The 27,935-nt window shown below is 40.3% G+C and overlaps 1 protein-coding gene across 20 annotated transcripts in view; it reads right to left on the reverse strand.

The window, feature by feature from the left end:
* The window catches only part of SGIP1 (SH3GL interacting endocytic adaptor 1), a 137,472-nt gene that overhangs the window by 68,429 nt on the left and 41,108 nt on the right, over positions 1 to 27,935 (reverse strand). For 11 of the 20 annotated variants that reach the window (XM_077928616.1, XM_077928612.1, XM_077928615.1 and 8 more), the window contains 4 exons: positions 13,828 to 13,891; positions 8,413 to 8,437; positions 4,597 to 4,674; positions 2,563 to 2,619 (listed from right to left, as the gene is read on the reverse strand). In XM_077928616.1, the coding sequence (XP_077784742.1) occupies positions 2,563 to 2,619; positions 4,597 to 4,674; positions 8,413 to 8,437; positions 13,828 to 13,891 (224 nt within the window). The remainder of the gene's footprint in view (positions 1 to 2,562; positions 2,620 to 4,596; positions 4,675 to 8,412; positions 8,438 to 13,827; positions 13,892 to 27,935) is intronic. The other 9 variants (XM_028733169.2, XM_077928628.1, XM_077928621.1 and 6 more) reach the window with 3 other exon arrangements.

The following is a 27,935-nucleotide window of genomic DNA, read 5'->3' on the forward strand; positions in this document are numbered from 1 at the left end:
CACTTGCTTTCAACTGCATTCATTCCAATTCTTCCTCTACTTGCATTATAATCATATTCTAACCTGCTTTATTGCTCTCAACTCCAGGGTATACCATGGTACTACTTGGGCTCAGGCAAAACCCTTAGGGGTGAACATAGGGCAAATCCTAAATTGCAAAGATAGACCAGGACCTCAACAGGATTGCCAAACCTCTCAGCAGAAAAAATACCCCAGAGTCTCCTGGAAGCCAATTGGTTCCATCAGTCTTCGACGGCAGACCATTCTAATAGGCCCCCGTCTCTGCAGAAGAGAAAAGTAATTGACAATCTAAATCTCGACAGGAGGGGATCTGACCATGACAAGAGAATGCAGTTACAGTGAGACACAGCTGGTTGATAAAGCCAAAAAGGTAGTACCAGAAAGAGCAGTTTATTTGAACTATACTGTCTCTATATCAAATCTCATTTATTGAAGCATTTTCCAAAAAACAATGTCTGGAAAGAATGCATGACACATGTGTTAAAAAAAATATTGTAGCATGCCACTCTATTTATAGATATTAATCATGCCAAATAATGCTTCAACCCAAACACCCAGTCTCCTCAAACTGGGCATAGTAACTGTACTAAAAATAATAGTAATATTTTGATTATATATATATATGCATATATATATTATATATACTTGGTATACAAAGTGAAGAGAAAGAACTTCACACACACACACACACACACACACACACACACACACACACACACAGTTAGGGACTACAGTAATTTTGTTATATTACCAGATCAAGTTGTGTGATTTTAAAGGTGATCACTGTAAACAGGAGCACACTTGAACTTTTAAATTCTTTTCAGCTAAAGCAAGCAAAAACTATTCCAAAAGAAATTTTAATTTCTTCTAATTAACTTGGACACCTTCCATACTAACAGCACGAAATCTGTCTGAAATGGCGCCCACCTTATTAGCATAATTGGTTTTTAACATTTTATTGGCTCTTTCCCATTCTTCCAAGGCAATTTTGCACAATCTAATTAACACGAAAAGATTAGAAGATATTCCAAAGTAGGGCTAGGGCATCCCTTTGAAGCAAGGGTGCTCAAATATGCAAACACTCCTTCTCAAATGACTGCGAGGAGAACCAAAGCGGTCTGTTCTGCTCACCCTCCACTCCCCCCGTCCAGGCTAGTCCCCCTTTCCATAAGGCTGTGTGGGGCTGACTGCTTATAACTCCCATGATCCCTAGCTAGCAGGACCAGTGGTCAGGGATGATGGGAATTGTAGTCTCAAAACATCTGGAGGGCCGAGGTTGAGGAAGCCTGACCTAGAACTTCAAGAATGGTTGTTGCAGGACAAAAACCAAAGCTGTTGCTGATAATCCTCATGCCCCAAGGGCCTTTCAGAAGCAGGTTTGCTTTCTGCCCCACGCATGGTGTTTTCAGAGATGAAACATCTTTACATCCACCTGGTTAAAATCATGGAGACCGTATTTCTGCTGATTTCAAGTAGGTATATTGAAAGACACTGCAGTTCAGACAATGGCTGACAAACATTTTTATGTTTAGTTTGTGCAAAAGTCCTCAAGCTTTTATGAGTACTAAAAGGAAGCAAAAACCTTTGAGCTGAACACAGGGTTGTTTATGTATCTCTGTAAAGTGTAAACTCACATCCACATCTATATGAATGCACTATTTTCCTTAAATAATTTAAATTGTTGCTGGTTTAATTCATTAAAATTACTCCAAGATCATATCCTTTTCTAGATCTAGTTGCAATTCCCAAAACCAGCAGAGACTTAAACCTGAAACAGGTGTGATACAACTTTCAATTTTGCTATGGGCTCCAAATTTGATGGCAATCTGCATGGTAATCTAGAAAAAGAAAGAAGCTGTAGTTTTCTCTTTTGTGCAAACTACATCACTACGGAGGGGAAACTACGTATTTTTTCATGTTCCATCTGTTTGTCAGAGGCAGAGTCTTAGCTCACTTGCATACAAGTTTGAAGAAGGTAAGAAACAGCAAGAGAACAACTGGTATTTCTAAACTTCTCCAAACTGCTGTGTAAGAAAAGGCACCACCTCTTCCTTTAGTCTTCTGACAGGCGCAGGTGACGGGTGTGTGTGTAGTAAAACTGATGTTTCATGCCTGCCTAGTTTGAATAAGATAGTGAGAATGTTTCCTGGCAATCTAAAGCTATGCACAAGTGAGGAAAGACTCTACCTCTCTTCTAAATTCTATGCATGTGCTGGAGGGCTTAGAAGAAAGGTGAACTCTCACTTGCTCAGCAGTTTGAAGGTCATAAATAAACTGTGAGAACAATATATTTCTACGTGGGCCAAATTTAAGATCCCAATTGGATAGCTGGGCAGCTGGACATGTCAGTGAAATCCTGAATATTCAAATATTGTTATCCGCTTTGTGCTGTGATTATGAGATGTACTAAAGTGTGAAAGAAGTAATCAAGAAACACAGTGAACACACACACACAAAACAGAGAGGCAAGTTCTCAGAAAATTCTTGTAATAAGGAATGTTCTTGGGAAGGTATGAATGCCAGGTGATTACTCTTACTTACATATCTTTCCCAGTCAATCTCTGAATAAAACCCATTTGGAGCACCATTGGTTCTCTTCTGTAATACACAGTTAAAAATGATAAGTTTTATATTAAAAAGGGGAGAACAGCAACATGCACTAGTTTCTTAGACGAGATGACAAAGTCATGAGTTTTCAATTTGGGATGGTCACTTAACTAAAGTGGGCTCTGGCTCCCTACTAATCAGTCTCTAGAAAGAGAATGCCAGCCTCTCAATCTTCTTTGAGAAAGTAATTTCCAGTGTTTGAACTCTTGAATTTTTCAAACCTGATAAGCCAGGAGCAGGAATTGCAAGGAAAGACCATGCTGCAAGATATTACGGCTTATGGGCAAGACAAATGAGGATAGAGCTACAACTTGGTGGTAGAGCATGTGATTTGCATGCAGAAGGTCTCAGGTTCAACCTCTGGCATTGGTCAGGTAGCAAGACCTGAGAACCTGGACAGCAGCTACTAGTCAGATTATACAATGCTGGATGCACTCTACGTGGGGCTACCTTTGAAGGTGACCCGGAAACTACAACTAATCCAAAATGCAGCAGCTAGACTGGTGACTGGGAGCCGCCGCCGAGACCATATAACACCGGTCTTGAAAGACCTACATTGGCTCCCAGTATGTTTCCGAGCACAATTCAAAGTGTTGGTGCTGACCTTTAAAGCCCTAAACAGCCTCAGTCCAGTACACCTGAAGGAGCGTCTCCTCCTCCATCATTCTGCCCGGACACTGAGGTCCAGCTCCGAGGGCCTTCTGGCGGTTCCCTCACTGCGAGAGGCCAAGTTACAGGGAACAAGGCAGAGGGCCTTCTCGGTAGTGGCGCCCGCCCTGTGGAATGCCCTCCCATCAGATGTCAAAGCGATAAACATCTACCTGACATTCAGAAGACATCTGTTCAGGGAAGTTTTTAATATGTGACATTTTAGTGTATCGTTCATCTTTGTTGGAAGCCGCCCAGAGTGGCTGGGGAAACCCAGCCAGATGGGCAGGGTACAAATAATAAATTATTATTATTATTATTATTATTAAATGGAAATTAATAATATGATCTGGTATATGGTAGCCCCCTATGTTACATTTGAACGGAAGTGATGAGTTAATTAAGCTCTCCTAACTTTAAATAAGTATTAATTTAATATGCTGTACTTCATTTCTGAAGCCTTCGAAACCAAAGCGGTCAGGTGATCAAATAGTGGGCCAGATTCAACTAATGAGTCCTGCTAGTGGAAATGAGCAGAAGGTCTTCCATGATCCCACTCCTCCCTCTCCGTGCAATCCCAAATTGGTGGTGGGGGGCATCAGGGAACCCCTCAAAACAGTGTACAGGGCTGTGGGGAGAGAAGAGGGTGATTGTTCTGTCTGGCAAGCTGAAATGCTTGTAGTGATGGAATGATCTCCTTAGAGCAATGCTGAATTCTTCCCATAGTCTTGAGCCATTTACAAAACCTGGAGAAGTATACAATACATAGCAGACTAATGAGGAGGAGGAAAGCCACAAAATAATCATATAGTTGTTCAGATATCAATCAAATATTTCATTTCAACCAGCTGTTACCGTCAACATTCAAGGAATGTCCTATAAAATATTCCATTTTTGCATGAAACGTGTGAAATTATCTATGAAATTATCTACTTCCTAATGCATATCATGAACGCAGTCCTGTGTTATTTATCTTATGAATGTAGTTTTCAAGGTGAGCCTGGCACACGAGGTAATCCATTTCTGTTTCTAGTTACCTGTATCCATCACAAATCCTACTGAATATTAGGAAACCATACTGAGTACCTAAACATAATTAGACATCTATGGACACACAGAAACACATCAGAATCACAGGGGCAAAAACATATGTGGCTGGGCATCCTATGCAGAGCACCTGGAGTAAAAAAATACATGGAAGTAAGTGATGCACAAACAATGCCAAACATACATTTGTACATGCAAACTTTTTTTTGGCCAGGCTTACACATTCTTCCAACCAACCCCCGGGAAGCTTTAAACCAATATTCATGTCCTTACCGAAACTGATTTTCCTCCTTCCTGTGCACACTCTGCTTTGTTATTGGAGGGTGGATCATGAGGATGAGGGCTGGGTGGCTGGAATGGATTTTGTTTTTTTATAGAAAAAGGGTTAAAGTATTGGGTGGTTCGGTTTTTTTTAAACACATGAATCTACATGGAGTAAGCAAGCTCAGAATGCACTTTTCAAAGGCATTACTTGCCAAATGTAAATGCTGCTGTCAGCAGACTATTTTGGAACGTATGATAGGGCTCTATTCAGCAGAAACTGGTTCTCTTATAACTGAGTGGCATGGACAATTATCTCCAATGCTAAATGTTTCCCCCTTATTTCCTTTGAGTAAGATGTTTACAAGACATAACGTTTTCATGCATTTCAGAACTATGTCCTCATACAATTCTGCAGAACATGCTTTATTTAATGTAGCAGCCATTGCAGTGGGCCTTTAGAGTCTTGTAATATAACTCAGCATTTCTTTTGTAACTGAGCACATACCTACAAGAAGTGACTCAGTGAATGTTTTCATCCTGGTTTTGTGCAAGAAAAAGGTTAGCAACATTTTGCTATTAAGTAAGTCTTGAAGAGTTCTAGGGAATATGATCCTTCTCTAAGTGCCAGCTCTTTTGCTATTGATCATCACCTACTGTCTTTTATGACCTCTAGTCTACAAAGTAAATAAAAAACAGGCCAATAACATGAACAGTTTTCAAGCATACTTTAAAATTCTGGTCATTTAGCTTCTTCTTCGTTATTAATCTGATTAAAAATTGCAAGCACATAATTCCAAGTCAGCATAAAAATAAGGCTACATTATACTAAATATAGCAGAATAAATTATTCAGGTTCATGTTTCACAAAGTAAGCACCTTCTCTTAATCTTAACGTGAGAAGGGATTGTGTACAATTTTAAAGAGAATGCAATTTTTTTGTACTAAATGAGAAATGAAGTTAGCATCGTTCTCATAGCCTCCGAAAAGCAAAATGCCACATGAGGAACATCATCAACAAACGTAGAAGTGAAGGCCTTAAATGAAACATCTTGGGAAAGCACTAGTGTGTCACAATGAACACACCGAGATGGTGACGGTGCATGAACCAGCATGTCATTCGTGGTCAACACCAAGAAAAAAAAGTTGCTCAGCAGCTCATTGCTTCTCAGCTTGCCTCACAGAGGATGAGAGTTACTAGGAGACCCCAGCATCCCTCAGAGAGCTACAGTCCCAGAGTTCTATGGGAAGAGGGATTGTTAAGCCACTTCACAGGCAGGATTCAAGTAACTAGTCCTGCTAATGGAAGCCCACACAAGGACTTCCACTAGTGCAATGGGGATTTCCCCCTCTTCTCCTCCTGTGTGTTTCCAAACAGACTCAGGTGTGTGTGTCAGGAGAACCCCTAGAATAGCATACAGAGCTAGGGAGAGGGGGGTTGTGCTATCTGGCAAGCTGGAATGATAGCCATAGCACTACACTGGATTCCTCCCTGGGAACTGTAGTTCTGTGAGGGGAATAGGATTCTACTAACAACTCAGCACCCTTTCCAAACCACAGTTCACAGGATTCTTGACCGTTTAAAGTGGTATGATACTGCTTTAAATGTATAGTGTAAATGTGGCCCATATCTGAAAAAAAGAAAAAAGAAAAAGAAGCCAGTCCTCCTCTGCCTTCTGTTCATCACTTTGGTGTTAAATTTAACTGGGTGGTGGTGAACAAGTGAGGAGATTGTTTCTCACACCAGGTTTCTGTGTTTCCTTCCTCCCTTTTGAGACCAAGTATTTCCCTCCATATCATATCATCCATCTTCCAGTCCCACATTGGTGATCTGTTGGGGACAGGAATGAAGGAGAAAGACGGCTGAATGTGTGCAGGCTGTTTCTATGAGCTGGAACCCGGCGTGCTCAGGAATTCCAGCTCATGGGGGCATTAGGAAGACTTCTCCCCTTCAGAATTCCCTCAAACACGTTGAAGGTGTTGGGGAGGACCAGCATGAGACAAGACAACGGAGGAGCATGTGGGGACTCTCTACATGATCTCGGGTACACGAAGTGCCTGAAGGGGCAGTGCACCAGTTACTTCTTTAAGCGTGTAACACAGATGGGGACTGCAGGTTGAATCAACGTGCAAGTTGGGAAAGTGAACAGCGTTGTTTTTCTTCTGCTGAACAGAGCCTTGGCTGAACCATTAAAAACAGTATAGAGTTCCAAATGTGGTCTGCTTTTTGAATCTTTAAGCTAAAAGCGCTTGACAAAACACAATGGGGATGCAGAAGGATGTGTGGATGCAGGCTTTTTTCAATCTACAGCTGTGACCCTAAGCACATCTACTTGGACGTTCAATTCTTCTGAAATCATTAATATTTACTTGCAAGTAAATATGTTTAGGATTAAGGATCTTGGGTCAGAAGTTTAAATAGACAGAAGTTGAAAGAAAGAAAAAATTATTAGGGCCTTTCCAGAAGACAAAGCCCCACCAACCCCTTGAAGTTATTTATCAAGATACGATTGGGCTAGCCTCTATCCAGCACCACTAGTATGATATTTCACCCCATTTAAAGTTGTATAGTTCTCTCGCCCCCATTCTTTCCCCCCTATACATTTCTGCTGCACAGGGGACAGATGCTCAGCCCTTAAAAAATAAAAATAAAAACCTACAGGAGATGTGCACTCCTGTATTGGAGAAGGAATGGCATAGCCTTCTAAGAACTAAATAAATGGAAAAGGGGATTTGCAATAGAGCATTGCTGCAGGAGGAAGAAAAGAAAAAGCAGCCTTGGTTTGTTTTGCCACTGTTTGTGAAGATAAATGCTCCAACACCAGAAATATGAAGAAACATGATCACAGGCAGGGAAGTCAGCACTCATCACTAATGGCTCTATCTGTGGTCGTGGCACTCATGCAATGCATCCTTGCAAAGCACTCGCGAAATAGCAAGGGACATGCTAAGTAGGGAAGAACCCAATTTCCCCACTGACATAGTACATGCTTGGACAATGCGATATTCCAGACACAGATGCATTTTCTTTAAGGAAGACATCTGAATCAAACCAATGAAACAGCAGCTCATTTATTACGCAAAATAATGATCATCTGGAAAGGCCCTTACTACTCCAATTCCTTTAATTTTAGGAGAGAAATGACATTGTTTATGGCTGGTAGTGTTTCCATTCCACTGCTGAAAATCTGGTGAAGACTAACAAATGCTTCAATTTTCCTTAGAGTCTTCACAAGATAAATTTAAATGGGAGTTTTAAAGTCAGGAATCAATAAAAAGTCAAGTAAAATCCATATCTGAGCCCAACATTCTTCATTGCAAACTTAAAGCCTAATAGCTGATGTGGTACATTTCCTTCTAAAGTCCAGTTCTAGCAGAGACAGAAAACCTAAAACCATAAATAAAAGCAACAGTAACTCAACAGCAACCCTTCTCCTATTTCTATTCTCTACAGGAAGGCTTCCTGAATTGTTATTTTTAACCAATTTAAAATATTTGCAGGTATTAAATGTTTCTTCATCTTTCATGTAATTGTTTGTTTTATTCATTGTATTTATGACTATTATTAGAAAATTTATCTCACTTGATAATCCTTTGACCAAAAAAGTTTTGAGAGAAGGGCCTTAGACACTGGATATAAGCCAATGCACATCAGACAGTGTATCAACATTGATCATTTTAATATTATTAACTATATTAAAATAGAAATAGGGCAAAGGGTTCAAAATTGCTTATGACGATTCACAGGATGGGGGAAGCATTTTCCATTAGACACATCTAATTTAAAGTTAAGACTAATTCAATATATAAATTCCTTTAAATACTTACAGTTCCATCCCTGTCTGGTGATCCTCTGTAAGAAAGCAAAAATATGTACCATGACTACAAAACATCAAACCTCCTGCATTAAATTTTTGGAAATACTTTCTCCTCATTATTTTTAAAGGTTGGAGTTCTGCACTGCAAAACAATCAGCCAATATTGACTCTTTCACACATGAATCATATAAAAGGGGCATAGAAAGGGGCTGCAGGGCCATGTCACTATCCTCCACCTCGACACTATGCTGCTCTTCAAGCCTTCTGTGCCTCGGTCCCTCTAGACATCTTCATGCACAAACCTCCCACGTGTTCCGAAACCCTACGTGACTGGGGTCCCATAACATATGGAAAGTTTTTGCACATAAGGTCTCTCCTGAATATGTCCACACCTAACATACAGAAATGGGGGACGCGGGTGGCGCTGTGGGTAAAAGCCTCAGCGCCTAGGGTTGCCGATCGAAAGGTCGGCGGTTCGAATCCCCGCGGCGGGGTGTGCTCCCGTTGTTCGGTCCCAGCGCCTGCCAACCTAGCAGTTCGAAAGCACCCCTGGGTGCAAGTAGATAAATAGGGACCGCTTACTAGCGGGAAGGTAAACGGCGTTTCCGTGTGCGGCTCTGGCTCGCCAGAGCAGCGATGTCACGCTGGCCACGTGACCCGGAAGTGTCTCTGGACAGCGCTGGCCCCCGGCCTCTTGAGTGAGATGGGCGCACAACCCCAGAGTCTGTCAAGACTGGCCTGTACGGGCAGGGGTACCTTTACCTTTACCTTAACATACAGAAAGAGCGAAGGAGCTGCATCACCTGAGGGTTGGGACAGTGAGGCAGCGCCACTGCTCCATTCATCCTATCATGCTCAGTTATGCAATTCACACATAAAGGGGACTTGAGTTGAGACACAATGCGGGACTGTTTTTTAATCAAATCGACATCGATTAGTTGACTTTGAACAGAAGAAGAGGCAGCCAATGAGGCAAATTATCACCACAGCTATGTCTACCTGCTGCCTCACCAGCTGTTCTAGGCCCTTTCTTCCCCTCACAGAGATCACCTCAAGAAACTGCCCTGTGATGAATAATAATAATAATAATAATTTATTTATACCCCGCCCATCTGGCTGGGTTTCCTGTGAGGAAAGAAGTAAAGAAGTATCAGTTAATGAAGCAAACTGCTATTATATAGTCACTTTTCTTGAACAGCTCACTTAAAGACCACATGCATAATTTTTACTTTTTAAATGTTTTATCACTGGTTTTAATTTATCTTTGGAAGCCTGGTCGACTGAAGAGTAGAGTAAAAATACTTTAATAAATAATGAATCTTCTGTCACTGAACATGGAACCCTGCCCTTGTCAGCTCCACTTCTGACCTTCAGAGTTCCTGTTCTGGGGTGGATTATGAGCATGTTCTGCTGAATGTGTTTATGACCTCCCTTCTGATCTTCGCAATAAACTTACAAAAGTCAGAAATGGAGGAGCCAGGGTCAGGTATATAAGGCGTAGGGGCTGGTATAAGCAACAACAAATCCTCTCCACATACTCTTAAGATGCAACCCAAAGAATGCTTCTCCCTTTTCCTCAAATTTCTATCTATGAAATAAATAACAGCTTGCCGGCAGAAGGCTATTTGTCAGGCTGAACACAATGAAGATTGTGTGACATATATGAAGAGTAGTAGTACCGGAATAGAGCTGACAACACAAGACCCCTACAGTTTCTTAACAACAGAGGTTTAGAAAAGGCTCATTTCACTTCTGTAAGTCTGCATAGTTGGAGATCCATATTGCAACATAAAGAAAAACCCAGAATGCCTGAACAGGAAAACAGCACAAGGGTCTTCAGCAGTTAATGTCTCTGCTAACTTACGTGTTTCAAAATTGTATTTTCAACCAGCCCATTATAATTACACACTTCCACTTTATGATACTATCAAGCTATACCATTAGTGCTCCCAGAGTGCCCATAAAAAGGGAAACTTAAATTATTAAAGATTATGTCGGGCATTCAGCTTGATGCAATGTAGAAGGTTAGTTGTTATCTCAACAATTTCCTCTAGAGAAAAATAGAAAAATATTTAAAACAGTTTTTGTTGTCTCTATGCCATTGTTGCAAGCTATCAACACTGAAGTTTGCAGGGGGGGCGGCGGTTCTTAAGTATGAGCTGGTATGAGCTTTGTTGTTAGACAGACACATTAGTGAATAATAATTCAAAACACACAATTTTGCCTGCTCCCTTCTTGATGTTCTTTGTTCAGTTGGTCCTGCTCCCCTTTCACCTAATGTTTCACATGAACAACAAACATTCCACTTATAGTGGAAATATAAATAATTCTCTCTTACGGTTTAGGGAGAGTAGCTCAAGTTAACTCTGCTTAGAAGAACACAAATCCAAACATTTAATTTTCAAAATGTAATAAAAAAATAATCAATTTGCCTTGCATTTTTTGCAATGATCGCTATTACATGGCAGCAAACAATAATTGTTACTGCATAGACATACAGTGGTGGAGTTGAACTTATAAAGTGATATCCAATGTTCATAATTCTCAGGCTTAGGCCCACTGAAAATCAATGCACAAGTCTCTTAGGCCTGTTGGTTTTCAGTGAGTCTAGTTTGAGAATGACGAACACTGGGTATCATCCATGCTTGCAAAGAGTTTGTTGTGCACACGCATTACATTTTTTAGGTAAATAAGGCATATGTTTAATCAGAGAAGTGCCAGAACTCAAACCTGCTGAGAAAGTCAAAGATTCTAATCTCAGATGGGACAAAGGCTAGTTTTAGTTAGTGGTGAGGAATCTGTCCCTTGTTGAGGAGAACAATTATCCTTATTTTATCACATGTTCCCGAAATGGAGCTGTAGCACTGATCAACTTCAGGCACTGAAGGTGGATTCTCTGTCAGCTTAAATGAATCTATAGTTGCAGCAACCTCCTTTACCTGTTGCTAAGCAACCCATTCACAGGCTAGGGCTGCAGTAAAGGCACACACCTTTAAAGATGAGGAAATGACTGTTTCTCCCTACACTTGGGGCAGATTGTAAATATGTTATCGGGAACTAACATTGGTGCTCACTTTCACCCAGGTCACCAAAAGAATTTGGCAAAAACAAATCCCCAAACCACCCAAGAAACTGACAAATAGACCTGCAATAATCACAGCAATAATTGACCTACAATAATCACAAATTGACCTGCAATAATCACAGGGACAAAAACAGTATGACCACTCTCTCTCTCTCTCGCCACCCTCATCATGGGCTGGCTGAGTCAGAACAATACAGATGGATGGTTTGCCAAGGAACCAGGAAAGGCTCAAGTGGGATAGGGAATTTAACCTGCTCTCTTGCCTCACCCATTTCCACAACAAGATCCACAAGCCATGCTTCCCTCTCCATAGCCATCAGAGCCTTGCCCTGAAACTTTCACGGTGCCTATTGCTCCACCTAAACTGGTGCTTTCAGACATGAGGAGTACCCTTGCCTCTGCCAGCCCCACCCAGCTCTCAGGGTGGGGGGAGGCAAAGACACCTCCCCTGTCCTCCAGGAGGAGCTAAAGGAGTAAGGTAAAGGTAAAGGTACCCCTGCCCATACGGGCCAGTCTTGACAGACTCTAGGGTTGTGCGCCCATCTCACTCAAGAGGCCGGGGGCCAGCGCTGTCCGGAGACACTTCCGGGTCACATGGCCAGCGTGACAAGCTGCATCTGGCGAGCCAGAGCCGCACACGGAAACGCCATTTACCTTCCCGCCAGTAAGCGGTCCCTATTTATCTACTTGCACCCGGGAGTGCTTTCGAACTGCTAGGTTGGCAGGCGCTGGGACCGAACAACGGGAGCGCACCCCGCAGCGGGGATTTGAACCGCCAACCTTTCGATCGGCAAGCCCTAGGCGCTGAGGCTTTTACCCACAGCGCTACCCGCGTCCCAGCTAAAGGAGTAGGAACCGATTATTCTGCCTACTGGGTGTAGTGAGAGATTGATTGCTGAAGAGCAGAATTTTTTGCTGCACTAAGTTGAGCATGTCCCAATCCTATATAAAAGATAGCAAGGGGGTGTGTTAATGTCAGATCAACTGTCCAAACCTTTTGTGTAACTGTACCTAGGAATAATAGTGTGTATTGCCTATTATGGCTTAAGCTGAAGATTTGCATATGTATACAGCAATCTAAACATTAAAGCTTTTGGAAAGAATCCTCTTTCCAGTTCTTGAGCAACTGGGAGCCGGAACACACCCTTTCCACTCTGTTTTCAGGGGCGGGGATAGTTCAATTTGTACCTCCCGCCCCCTAAAAGTGCTATAGAAATAGAGGGCAGGAAAACACTTAAAATACGGTAGTTCAAACCCACCCCCAATCATCCAGAAAGGTTAAGCATCGCATGTTACAAAACAGCTTAACATCAAAAGCTATTCACCAATCCCATTATGTTCTAAACCTCAGCTGGTGAACAATCACCATGACACTGAAGTATAGCTGAAAAGCCAGGACAATTCTGCATAGACAAAAAGTGTCAGAATGTTTTCTCTTTCCAAGAGATGTCCTTTGCCTACTGTCAAGGCTCATGTTTAGATATACTATGCAATTAGAACAAGAAAGTTTCAGCCTACTCCTAGGCTGTCAGAGAACTATGTTTCTGAGGAATGAAGCATAGCCACTAAGACTTTTTTAAAGGGGCAAAATACAGACCACCTATAAAATATCCATGACTTGAAACACACAAAATTGTCTGTCATTCTCACAATATCAGACAGCTGTCTCACTCATGCAGGTGTAAGGTTGCTATGTATTTTAAAGTATGCATTACTGGATACTGCTTTGCTGGTTTTCCATTGTGCATGTCAAAATGCAGATTTCATGAGTTAATGGTGTAATCTTGTTAACCATTCAGCATTAGCCCCCTTGCTCTTCCACTCTATAAACCTAAGGACCACCTGAGCCTTTTTATTCCAGTCCAATCACTGAGATCTTCAAGAGGATCACTGTTAGTTGTCCCTCATGCTGCACAGTCAGGATTGGCTTCAACTAGGTCAGGCATTTAGAATCACCACAGCCATGCTGTGAAACACTCCCCCAGCTGAGATTCAGCAGGTTTCCTTGGTTTTGACTTCCATGCATCTCTTGAATATTTTTTTGTGCTGACAGGCCTTTGCAGTTGTTTAATTTTTGATGAGTCAGTCACCTGAACTAATTATCCTTATTTTATTATTTAACTTTAAATGATGTTTTCTAGTGTACACTGCATTGATATATTTTATGATATGGTGGTATAGAAATTCTTCTATAAATTAATACAAATTAATACTTACAGAATTCATATTTTATTTTTAATTTTACATGATGTGCTATACTCCATAATCTATTTCGCCTTGATATATTTCATATGGCAATACAGAAATACCAGTACTTCTTTAAACATAAATAATACTTACGTGGAATCAGTGTCCTTTTCTTTCTTCCGTATTCCAAAGGCCTTCCTTGTACGTTTTTTCAATCCTGTGGAGACAAAAGGAAAATATAAATTGAACAAATTAGGTAGCTTTAAATTTGTTATAAGCCTGCCTGAGTTAGTTAGGCTGGAAGATTTAACAGAAACTTTAAAAATAATTTTTAAAAATATTATGGCATAATGAATAAAATGCTATTTACGGCTCTGTAAATTACAAAGTTGCAGTTAAAAAAACCACATAAAAGCATATTTCTTTCCAATCCTAAATCAGTGCAACATACTTTCAAGTAACCTAAGTTAAGGCAATATTACAAGTGACACAGTAATTGATAGAAGAAAATAAATGCCAAATATTTCAAGGCATGAGAAATGCATATTTTTGCCATGTTTCGTAAGCTGCTTAGGGAACATGTGGCATTTTCCAGTTGTGTTTATGTAGAACAGGGGTGGGGAATATTTTTGTTCTCCACACTGCATGGGCTAACTTTGATAGGTGAGCAGGGAAATCACTTGAGAACGACATATCTTTATGACATACACTATGTATTGCTACCTGTGAAAACACATTGCATAGTGGTTCCCAAATGATCCACAGCTAGCTGGCTGTTGGGCACTTGGAACCTCCTGTGGTCAAAGTGGGCAGGGTTGACTTCTCCATGCATCAGCTGTTGTACATGGAGGTCACTCCTGCTGTCTGCAGGTGTTGATTGTGTGAATGCAGGGAACTAGCACACACAGCCAAACCTGGTGGGATTAAAAGCACCACCTATTAGCTGATGAGCAGGTGGCTCAAGCCTGCTTTCTGCAGGGATCAGTTTGCCCCACCCATCACAGCTGACATCACCCACTCATTGGAGTGACATCACCTAACACCTGTGTGTGGTTTCAGGGAAACGATGGATCAGCTGGTGGGCCTGAAGTTCCTACCCCTGATTTAGAAACATACCCCCCCAAAAGCATAAAACCAAGAGCGTTTTTGGACCATTGACATTCTTTGTAACCATTGGCTCCCTATACAGCAACATCCAATCGTTTTTGTCTGCTGATATGAAAGTCTATTAAATGGGCTCTATGCCCCAGTCGCAGCAATACACAGCTCAGTCTCTGGAGAAGCTACATTATTTTCTTCCACAATTACAATTATGTTCTAATAACATAATTTCTCTAGCAGAAATAATTGCATTTTTTCAGCGCATTTCACCTGTGGTCCTCCAGTTGTTGGATTACAACTGCATACCCTCCAACATTTCTCCAATGAAAATAGAGACATTCCATTCCACAATAATAATCTTACTACTTATACCCCACAAATCTTACTGGGTTGCCCCAGCCACTCTGGGCAGCTTCCAATATATATAATAACATAATTAGACATTAAACATTAAAAAAACCTTCCCTATACAGGATTGCCTTTAGATGACTCAGGAGTCAGATAACTCCATACCCTCTAATATTTCTCCAATGAAAACAGAGACATTCTAAGGATAAGTGGGACATTGTGGGATCAAATCAGAACTCAGGGACGTCCCTGGAAAAGAGGAACACTTGGAGGGTCTGCAACTGTTCTCTATACTTTAATAAAGCAATAATATCCTACAGGTCTGCGATACTGGGGGGGCGGGGAATAGCACTCTGAAACTAAAGTGGTTTGTAGCTGCTCTTATCCAGTCCCTGCTTCATCCAATACTTCCTCTTCACTAGCGTTTAGGCCTGCCTCCTATTCCATAAAATATTCCTGTGCTGCAAATATCTAGACCACTAGTCTATCCTTAGATATGAGAGAGAAATGTCCACCAAGGAAACTCTTAAGCATTTCTATGTGAGCATTATGTAAGTCAGAATGGAATGGCTACTTTATACCTCCAAACTCGTTGCTACAGTGATACCTGCTCATTTAAGCTCCAGAGGCCAAGCTAATAATCACCTTGCTGCAACAACACTCCCACATTTCCTGCTAGTATCTTTAGAGAGAGTAGAGCCTGTGAAATTCTGTCATGTTGCTTGGGAAAAGCGTGTCATCAGCACAAGTGATTCTGGAGGATTGAGAGGTGAGGGAGAGCAAAGTAATCTGATGTCATAAGCACTGCCTATAAAAAGGGTGCTTAGTCATGACTATTGGGGGAAAAAATACATTGAGCAGTCATCCTCATCCGACGATGAGCTATTTCATATATTACAAATCCAGGTTTGCCATAGGCAGCAACAGCCTATTCTGGCTTTCAGATGGGGGAATAAAACATTCCATATGTATATCTAAAAATATAATACATAGTGTTGTGAGTTGGAGGGGAAGGGTTAGGGCTGTATGTCTGAGTCCCTTCTAATTCCTCAATCCAGCAAGGGTTACAATCTAATGGAGGACTCCATTGTTGAATTAGCCAAGCCAGCTTCTTGGTAACTGACCTTTAGTATAAGTATGCGTCATTAGTAAGTGGGGGGGAGGCAATGGGGGGGGGGCTTCCTCTGCTGGCTGGTAGTGAGAAGAACAAAGTCCAGGGCAGATGAGAGAGAGAGCTGGGTTAGAAGCAGGCAGAAGCCTGAGAATGGGAGACATGCTTGATTTCTGCTTGAATCCAAGGCTGTGACTATGAGAGAAGCAAGACCTTCTGGGGTGCTAATGCTATGAGCTCCCCCACCGTAGGCTCAGGTTCCATATATATTTGAATAAACCATTTATCCTAAAGACACTACAGTCTCTGCTGTCCCTCATTCGGATGAAACTGGACCCTGGGTAAGTGCCTGGAATCTTGCACTGCTCAGAGATAGGGATGGCATGCAACAATATGAAATAAAATATTATATTTAATGTAAGGGCACCAGTTTGGGGAAGGCTGGCATAGAATGACCAACCAAACCATTTACAAAAAGGAAACCACAGATAAAGCTTTAGCCTAACCCTTATGTAAGTATTTTTATACAAAAAATACAAACACATCAATCCAGTTCTGTATAAGGATATCAGGACAAAAATTAAAATGCAACATCCAAAGAAAACATCAGCAAACATGTTGAAGGAAAAAAAAGATAAAAACAAACAGGAATTTTTTAGTCTGGTAACTAAAAACAAACCATGTTGGTAAACCTCATCAGGGTAGGTATTTCATAGTTGGGGAACCACATGAAACTACCCAAACTGGCCATGTTATCAGAACACATCCATCAACATTTGACTCAGAAGAAATGAGCCCACCTGTTTATTTGAGGTAAGATAATGTGCAGCTAAGTTATAAGGTAATGAACAGTGAAGTTTTTTTATGCCCAGGTGGCATATCCCTAAACTCAGACATCATTTCATATGCAAATGCCATGAAAATGTATTTTTGTCTTGTTTTTTCACATTTCATATTATCATATTATCAAAATACCCCACACCATATTCACTTGCCCCACTTCTAAAGGTCTGAAGATACATGTCTATGTGATATACGTACTCTTTAAAGAACTGCCAGTCCAATAACTGCTTAGTCTTTGCAGATATTTGGCATGCCAAAGAAGGGTCCCTTGTAGCACTCCAGATGTTGTTGGACTGCAACTCTGATCATTAGGGAAGGAACAGTAACATCCCATGTGGTAGGGTACAGCCACCACCCTCCCACCGCTGCATTTTATCTGAAGAACTGAAACTGGATATCAGGGACAGGGAACAATGTTTAAAGGGCATTTGTCAGCGCACTCTGATTTTCAACTGTTTCCTTTGCTGGTGCTGCTGTTTCAAATTGTACTACACTGTTTTTTCTCTGATACATTGCCTTTATGAACTGCTTTGGATATTTTAACAGAAACATAAAATTAAAATATTTTAAATAAATAACACAACTATATGTGATACAGCAATGCCCGGCTACAAATACCAATTAGGCATCAAGAAACACAAGGAGCTTCAATAAATGGAACTGAAAGAAGCTTTTCCAGAAGAGACATGGTCTTTCCACAATCTGCCTCAGTTACAGCACTGTTTGAAGAACTAAATGAATAGCTAGATAAACTGCCAAATGCAAGTACTATGGTCTCTTTATGTTATTTCTCAAATAAAACTCGATGTTTCCTTTCATAACATACAAGATTGTATAGGTTTGGACCAGCTTCCAAGAAATGATGGCTGGACACTGACTGAGAGAACAGTTTTTCAGTCTAGGACAATTTCATAATTTTCCTATGCAATTTAATCAATTGCCCAAGTAGTTTTCAGAAATGAAAGAGAGACCACAATACTACAGTCGACAAAGCACTTGCTTTGGATGTCCCTGAATGATCTTGGCCAAGCTGGTGTCTCCACACTAGCCTATTGCACTAGTGTGCTCTGGAGATACGGCAGAAAGAACACAAATCTCTTAGCCTAGAAACAGACAATGCTGCAATTCACATTAAAGGTTCAGTCTTGAAGAGGTCAAACTGCACTTTTACCCAACTGCTAATGACAGTACAATTTTCTAAGAGAGGCAAATTGTGTCTGAAAACATTTGCAGCACCACTAATATGCTACAGAGACTCTGGACTCTGTATTCTTGCAACTGCCTCCAAATACAAAAGACACTTAAGAGGTTGTTCAAGAATATGAATTGACATTTAACTCAAGAGAATAATCACCTTTGGGAATTCAGACACCAAGGTAAGCCAGTGAAGTACATACTAGCAACTGCATGGAAAGCAGTTGCTTCCTTGGATATTAAAATAATTGCAAAAATAATTACAACGTTAGTTCTATACAAACGAAGTCCCATACTCACATACTAAGGATGATAAAAAACTCACTAAGATAATAGTGATTATATGCCATTAACTTTCATTAATATTAAATAAAAGCTTTTGTCTGCTACCAGCAGCCTGTCAGCTCAGTTTCCATTCATCAAGAAGTTCAACTCTATTCCTTTGGGCCTGAATACAGCCAGTGGTTTCCTTTCCAACTGCAGATGTTAATTAACTCAGCATTTCCAAGTCCATTATTTTATCACCTATCACTGCCATGGTAAAGGATCACACTACTTATTTTGCATACATTCTGGCTCTAATTGAATTGTAACTATTTATATTTCATACATTTCATTTCTAATCCGGCTATTCCTTTGGAAACTAAACACCAAAAGAGTCATACGATTCTGTAAACACACTGATTATAGTTATTACGATGGAATACCCACAGTGAACTATAAACAGGAAACAGAAATTAACCACATAATATAAGATCAGAGTAGTTAGGCTCCAAGACCAATAATAATTTGTTTTTCTCAGGAGCTTGAGCATTTTAAAAGAGGGAGCTCTGCTCATCTAACTTTTAGGTGTTTAGTTTCAAAAACCTGCAAAACCATTTTGACTAGAGCAAAAGTCATGTGTTTCTACCTCTGTTCACTTACAGCTCTCTTTCAAACTGACTAGCTTTAATTCACTTTTAGTTGAGAGACATGCAATTCCTGCAATATTAATTAATTAACTGGGAAGAAGAAGAAGAAGAAGAAGAAGAAGAAGAAGAAGAAGAAGAAGAAGAAGAAGAGGAGGAAGAAGAAGAAGAAGAAGAAGAAGAAGAAGAGGAGGAGGAGGAGGAGTTTGGATTTGATATCCTGCCTTATCACTACCCGAAGGAGTCTCAAAGCGGCTAACATTCTCCTTTCCCTTCCTCCACCACAACAAACACTCTGTGAGATGAGTGGGGCTGAGAGACTTCAAAGAAGTGTGACTGGCCCAAGGTCACCCAGCAGCTGCATGTGGAGGAGAGGAGATGCGAACCCGGTTCACCAGATTACAAGTCTGCCGCTCTTAACCACTACACCATGCTGGCTCTCATGCTGGGAAATTTGTTGCATTGATGTTTTTAGCAGGAGAGGATTTGACTTGATACCAGAAGCTTCCTCTAGCATTTAATCAAGTTACCAAAATTTCTTAAAATAAGTGATTGAAACTTCTGTTACATTAGCCCAAAGAAATAAGTCAAGATGTTGTGCATTTTTAAAATTTTGATTTTTTTAAACCAAAGGGTAGGAAAGGGGGTAAGTAGTAATTTAATTATTTTTAGCACCAAACCTTGACAGAAAGAAAAACATCACTTTGCATTGTCAACACTATTTTGCATAAATGATCTGCAGAGAATACAGGATTAACTTTTTGAATATGAGGAAAGAATATATTGTTAGCTATAATGAAAAGAATTACCATACTTCTATTAATTATTAATTATTGGCTAGATTTTCTTTTAGACTATTTTCCATTCAGCCTATTTGCTCCTTACACAACCAGAAAAATAATTAAAAAGAAGCTTGCTACTAGGAGCTGCTATCATAGAGACACGTATTTCAGAGACAGATCACAGGACAGTGTGATCAGTTCCATCGCACTGGGTGTCAAACCTAGGGGGCGCTGCAGGGTACCACAACTGTGAATTAAGCAGAATGGAAGGCAAGAGGCGGGGGGGGGGGGGTTCGTCTCACACAGGGTGTCACTGAAATATGGAAGACCAAAGTTTGCCCCCTGCACATTTCTTTCTGTCCTTAAGGCAACATAAGAAATGTGTAACATGTCAAAAAGGCTAATTTTTAACCAGAGAAGTGTTAACCTTGTTTAGAAGCTTCAATAAGATGTAATGTATGAATTATAAATTGTAACACTGGCATCTTCTGACATTTGCTGAATTTTAATTTTCTCCTTTCTCAAATGGCATGGAAGTGCCTCAATTTAGATTAAGTATACAGTTAAGTAAGACCATACTTTACTGACCTCTTAAATATATTTAATTGTTGGAGGAGGAGAAGGGAACTGCAATGTGCACCCAGAGGCCGCTCCCTCTAACCCAGGAACAGGGATTTTCACTTTGCATCTAAATGAGGACAACGCAGAAGATAACCAAATGTCATTTGGGAGTTAGTTCTATAATCCGGGTCTTTGGTTCACAAACCCAACCCATTAATATATGAAGTCCAAGAATACTATAACACTTCCGAAATAAAATTCATAAGAAATGACAGCAGGACAGAAAAAATGAATGTGCACCATAGACAATTGTAGTTCTATCATGTATATATAGAGAGAGGGAGAGAAAGAGAATTTGTGCCCCATTTCATTTTTTACAAAGCTGCTTTGCAGAATACTGCAAATAGAAGTTGAATGTCTGGCATGACAATCTGATATGTTCATTAATATTTTATAGAACTCATTTACAAGTAGAATTGCAGATGTCACACAGTGGGGACGAAAGGAAAAATGCTTAGAAGTGCTGGAGTGAGACAATGGCCTTGCTATCGCACTGCTTTAACAGACCCATGGCTCAGAAATATAGATCAGAACAGAGTTATCTGGAAACAGAGGTCAATGGAAGGCTAACCAGGTTGGATATCAAGACTCACAGATATAGAGATCTCAGAATTATAGCTACACGCAATACAGATGCAATGTAACTGATCATACAGAACAGAACAAAGACACATCAGACAGTTCCTGTGAGGTTACCACACTCCAAATATATACCACCCATAAGGCATCAATTTTATAAATATCAACTCTGATTTGAAAGTTCATAATGAATAGTCTATAGTTTGTTTATGGAATATCACTGGACTGAGAAGCATTTCAGACAAAAATCACTAGATCATTCTTTTGAAAATATCTGGCACCATCCACTAAAACAACAAAGCAATTTTGAAACCAAACAGAGACACAATAATTTAATAAGATATGATGAGGGGAAGCTACTAAGCTGTTAGGCAAAGAGCAAAATAATTTGTGTCCTACATAAGGATGGAAAGAACCTTGTTGGTGCACTGTGAGGCTATTGACACAGCACCCAGAGGGTCAAGGTGTCAACAGTGATCCATATCTGGAAGCTCCTTTCCTCTTACCATTTATTTATTTATTTTATTTTATATGCCTCACTAATTATTAGAGGGTGATATTTTTACTACACTCAGTGATAGGACAGCCTGAATGTTGTAGTCTCTGGTTCACCCACCCACTCTATTACTGTATATAATCAAAGAGTATTGTAAGTTTTATAGCACTCCCCCCCCAAAAAAATGAATAAATCAAAAGAAATATGACATGACATGCTATCCTTGCTGTTTAAATACTACATAAATTATATTATTAAATTTGAGACATCCCCTCTTAAGGGCCAAAGCTATTTGTCTTTCCACTGGCTTTTGAGATACAAGAACATATAATACAAAAGCAGGTATTTACTGCAAAGTTATTAAATAAAACCATGCCATGTAAATGGTCCCTCCATTCTGTTGGTACTTGGTTGTGTTTTGTGGGTGGTGGTTCGAATCCTCGCGACAGGGTGAGCTCCCGTTGCTTGGTCCCTGCTCCTGCCAACCTAGCAGTTCGAAAGCACGTCAGAGTGCAAGTAGATAAATAGGTAAAGGTAGGTAAACGGCGTTTCCGTGCGCTGCTCTGGCTCGCCAGAAGCGGCTTAGTCATGCTGGCCACATGACCCGGAAGCTGTACGCCGGCTCCCTCGGCCAATAAAGCGAGATGAGTGCCACAACCCCAGAGTCGGCCACGACTGGACCTAATGGTCAGGGGTCCCTTTACCTTTACCTATGCCAACCTCATGCTATTCAAGAAAAGAGCATGAAAAAAGTATCTGTACTATTGTTGTACTGCTAATAGTATTGTATTACTAGGGAGACACTTTGAAAGTAATCCAGTTCTAAGAATCCACAATGCCTGTTCTGTTATAAAATGCCATCATCCAGATCTTAATGGAAAATACATACCGCAATTTGCACTGTATTTTCACCCACAGTGTGTGTGTTTTTGTGGTGTGTGTATGTTATAAACCATGTATTATCTTCCATGTCAATGAATTGCGCGTTAGCTCTTTGGGGATTTCAAGGACAATATCTCAAGGCCCACCACTCTGTTTCTAAACCAACCTGGATCCTGTGATCATCATCTGAGGCCCTTCTTTGTATGTCCCATCCATGAGAAGCCTAGAGGGTAGCAACACAAGAACAGGCCTTTTCCACAGTGGCTCCCCATTTGTAGAATGTTCACCCCAGGGAGGCTTGCCTGGCAGCTTCCCTACATATCTTTAGGCACCAAGCAAAAAGTTTCTCTATAATCAGGCTTTTGGCTGATTAAACATTCTATGGCCTTTTAAAGGTGTTTGTGAGAAGGGGGTTATTGATTTGTTTTTTGTTTTGTTTTTTGTGTTCTTGTTTTGTATTTTTCTGTTATGAAGTGCCCTGTGATCTTCGGATGAAGGGTGGTATACCAATTTAATAAAAATAATCTAAATTCAACTTGCTTTATTATTTCATAGATTTCATTTTAATGTACTGTACACGATACCTGTCCCAGTAAGTACACACATTTGTTATAAATACTGTAATTGATGCAACACTACAGTTTGATGCCACTGTTTCTGCTGTGAATGAAGCTGTACCTTTATCTGATCAAGTAATAAGAGGTTTTCCACTTGCAAAATGGACACAGAAAATCATGTAAAATAAATGCCACTTCAGCTCATGTCTGCATGCTATATACTATAAGGGCTTCCACAATACCAGGGAATGTCACATTGGTTTACTTAGGCATAGATTTGACGAGGCAGCTGAGTAATAGCTGCAGAAGCATTAAAGGACATTTGGTGTGAACTGCAAAGACTCCAGTTCAAATCTGTGGTTAGCTAGGAACTCATTGAAGGAACATGGGCATATCCCAGACTCTACCCACCTCCTCCATCTGAAATACAAGTATAATAATAACTAGCAGCAGTCTATTATTCAGTTATTGTAAGCCTTACAGCATGCAAGATACAGCATAGGTGAAGCTTTTAGGGGGAAACTGTAGTAATAAGCAAAGAGACACGATTCCATAGGAATCGCATCAGAGTGCACATGTATAAGATTATGCTGCAAGTCTCATTTAAATGGGAAAGTTGGTTGCATTTAAATGTATCTCACTGAAATGAGACTTAAAAGTCTTTGCTTGAACCGAGTCTACTGTTTGCTTGTAATGTGGATGCTGTTAAGTAAGGCAGCCTAGGATTTCCTGCTGCGGTATTCTCCCCTCTCAAATCCCTCCGGCTCAGCATCTATCAAGGTAATTAATGCTGTCATTTATCCAAACTCTGGAACTGTTTATCGTGTATTGTGATACCTCCTTAGCAAAATGTACCTTAGACCAAGATCGCATTTCCCAGCCATTGCCAGGCTGATACCCTCCAGATGTTTTGTATCACAACTCCCATCAGCCCCAGCATGGTAGCCCAAAACATCTGGAGGGCACCAGGTTGGTGAAAGCTGACATTTTAAAGTGCTTTATTAGGACTTTCTCCATTCTGGTTTATATGCACTGCCACAGTTTGCAAGTTGTGTTTTTCCTGCTTCAAATGGAATTGCATCTGACAATATTTATTCTCTTGCCTACCCCATATGCTAGCCTACAGTGGCCTGTGACTATATGCATGTATGGTATGTAGACTCGCTTTTCAACATTACCAGCCTGCCCACCCCACCCTCAGCAGTTTCTTACCTTGTCAGTTTTTGGTATTTTATTTTATGGCCTTTTATAATTGTTGCTGCACTCTGTGCTCCATTTTGGAAGATGGGTAAGATACAAGATAAGTAACTAAATAAGCAAACCAACATTCATTAACACCCGTACGTATAAGAGAGGCTAAAAAGTGGCATATTGATCCTAGACAGGTGCAATTGATCCTAGACTGTAAAGTTGGTAAATGTTCAGACAAAACTATACTGCAGAGACACAGAAGCTGTGAACTCCAGGTGTTGCTGGACTACAACAGCTCCTACCATACCTGAACACTGGCCATGCTGGTTGGGGCTGGAGAGGGTTGGTTTCCAACAAAATCTGGAGTGCAACACATTCCCCATTTTTGCTATTCTGCAATAATGAACAATGGGAAAGCTCCCACTGTTGAAACATCTTACTACTTCCAGGGTCCCCCCCAAAAAAAAACTTTGTGTCCCTCTGTATTTTAAAAGTTACTCTACATATCAACCAGGAACAAGCAATTTTCATTCGTTCATCTACCAAACAAATCACCTTGTAGAAATGTTGTATCTGATGCCCAATCACTTTTCCATACCTTCCCAAAGAAAAATTAAGACTAAAATCACATTTTGTTAATGTTGGCAATGAAGAAAAATCAGCATATAAGTCAGATTTGAATCTCTGCCTTTTGCTATAGATAGGTGCTACTAGCTTAGTCTTCAGCAAGAAACTGATGAGTTGGAATTCATTAGGATATTTGAAACTCTAGAACTCCGCAAGCACTGGAGGTGGCTCTCTCACTACAAAATTCAACTGTCCCACTTTTGGTGTCATATGATTCTCATTGCTCTGCTAGTTTAACACCAGTGGCTTCCATTTGGGGGTGAGTCACATTCACTCCATTTGGATTTTGTGTGCAACAGAGAAATGTAATACACCTGACTATGTATACCAAACCCCTTTGGTTACTGGTCAGGTAATGGAAGCTTAGGAAAAAGCCACTTGTTTGTACACTACCTAGTAAGGCTATAGTGGACGTAAGATCTAAGCCACACAGCCAAATCCTATGCATATTCATTTGGAATTTAGTCTCATAATTCACTAAAAATTACTTCAAGTAAATTGACATTGATCTGTAGTCCTAGCTTCCCATCCAGATAATGATAATAATAACAATACTCAGCCCCCACCACCTACGGAGGATAGTAGTCCCTCCCAGCTCTCACCTGGGATCCCTCCTTTTCCTCCCAGCCTGCCCACAAATTGTAGTCTGCCCACAAACTGGCCAAACGTGGGCAGGTTACTCTGCGGGTAGACTGGACTGAGCCTGTGGGCTTCACTCCTGTCTGCTAGGCACTGAAGCCCAGGATGCTGGGGGTTGAAGGCAAAACTTGCATAAAATTCCTCCATTCTTCTGTTAGCAACAACACCTGCCAGGTCAAAAGCACAAAGGCACCATTTGGATTTCATTCATAGAACTGCTATTTATATCACTCATAAGTATGTTCTTGTTCTTTAAAAGCTCTCTTATTTTTTATTATTTTCTATCATTCAGCTGAATCGTGGATGCTTGCTTCTAATAAAAATCTGAGCTCAAAATAACATTTTCAATTTATGTACATTCATTGAATATTTTTTCTATTCCATGTGGTTGAATGAAAATGCCCCACATAACATGACATAAGCAGAATATTGCCCTCATATTTCATTCTCTGTTGGAATGCAGAAAAAGATGCATTTTAAGAATTCCACTTCTTTTGTTGTTTAAAAAGAATCACTCAGTCCCTCCTAGGTCTGAACAGGTTCATACTGTGAATTTTCCACTGAAGTATAACTTTGTTCTTGCCTCCTTATTTGACATTTTGAGAAATATAATACTGTCAGATATTCATAGGTATAATAGCTGCCATTATTATTTATCTGGAACATCTAATCAGGAAGCAAGAACAAAGTTATTATTCATGGAGGAAACAGCAGGGCAAATTTCTACCCTAAAACTGCCTGCTCACTCATGTCTGAATTAGAAATATAGAACATGAAATACAGTCTTGCTTCTACTTGAGAAGATTATATTCCATTCCTCCCCATCCCACAATAATATATCACATCCCTTCTTTTTTCTGTCTAATTTTATTTTCTAGAGCCTCCTTCTGCAGCTCTTCCCTGTAATGGTCCCATAGTTCTGTAAAAACTGCAAATCAAAACTTTCATTTAAGAGGAATAAGAAAACTCTGCAAGGAATAAGGGGAAATCTTATGGAGGTGTGAAGAATAAACTTTGACCCAATCCTAATTCCCCTGCTCCCTTTTATTGGTATTTACTGCTGCCAAATCCTTATGAAAGAAATTTGAGGAGATCTATGGGCAAGGTAATATGCTCCCACTATCATTGTTGTTGAAAAGCAATTTCCGCTTATCCCATCGGCTTCCAGGCATGGGCATATGGCTAGGCCCATGGGAAGGAAAACTCCTGAATTTGCAAACTATAACAGTCAAAGAATATATGCTATTTAAGAAATTTGCTTAGGATCAGAATGCATAGAAAGAGTAGAATGAAGTCAAAACTGGTTGCAGAGCACAAAGAATTCACATTCTCTACATTTAGGCAGACCTGAACTTATAGCTCAGGAAAGTCCCCATCCACTTGGATTTATGGGCAACCTCTCTTTAGCCATGGATATGTCATTTCATGGGCACAGCTCCACAGAAAGAGTTTGACCTTGAGTTAGACAAGACTGAAAGGGGATTTGCCTAACTTAAATGGGGACTGCCTTGTTCTAAAACAGGGGAGTTCGTATTTTGAGTTCTTTCTCTTGATCATTCCTGCTTTTGAGCTGAAACACAGAAATGTAGAAAAAGGAGACAGCAGGTACCCAGAAAACAACTTTAGTATTTAGCATTCAGATGGTGCTTTGAGATATCAAAATTGCTTATCACAATTATTTTCATTTATAAAATGCCTAGTACAGTGGTACCTCGGTTTAAGTACTTAATTTGTTCCGGAGGTCCGTACTTAACCTGAAACTGTACTTAACCTGAAGCACCACTTTAGCTAATGGGGCCTCCTGCTGCTGCCGCGCTGCCAGAGCACGATTTCTGTTCTCATCCTGAAGCAAAGTTCTTAACCTGAAGCACTATTTCTGGGTTAGTAGAGTCTGTAACCTGAAGCGTATGTAACCTGAAGCATATGTATCCCGAGGTACCACTGTATATGTTTGGCACGCTACAGAAATAAAAACATCAGGACTCTGCCTGCAACTGGGAAAGGGAGAAAGGAGGGCAAAAAGTTAAAAAATCAATGAAGTAATCTACCTAAGGATGAAAGTACCAAATTGTGTGTGTGTGTGTGTGTGTGTGTGTGTGTGTGTGTAAATATTAACATCAAAAGGGAAGTGCAAGAGATAAAAAAGCAGTTTTCAATAATTTATTAAAGACAAGGAATATTTTCCTCAACTAGTATATATATACATTTTATGAAATTAATGAATTGATTAACTAACTGTTCCTCCTTCATTCAGCACCTATTCACATGTGTTCCTGATCTTCCTGATCCTGAATACAGAATCTTGTCTAGCTAGATTTCTGGTGGGCAGTTGTATCACAGGGGCAACAAAACAGGCAGAGGCAGCAGCCATCTATAACACCT

Source organism: Podarcis muralis, chromosome 5 (assembly GCF_964188315.1).
Source record: "Podarcis muralis chromosome 5, rPodMur119.hap1.1, whole genome shotgun sequence".
In the NCBI taxonomy this organism is placed as follows: domain Eukaryota; kingdom Metazoa; phylum Chordata; class Lepidosauria; order Squamata; family Lacertidae; genus Podarcis; species Podarcis muralis.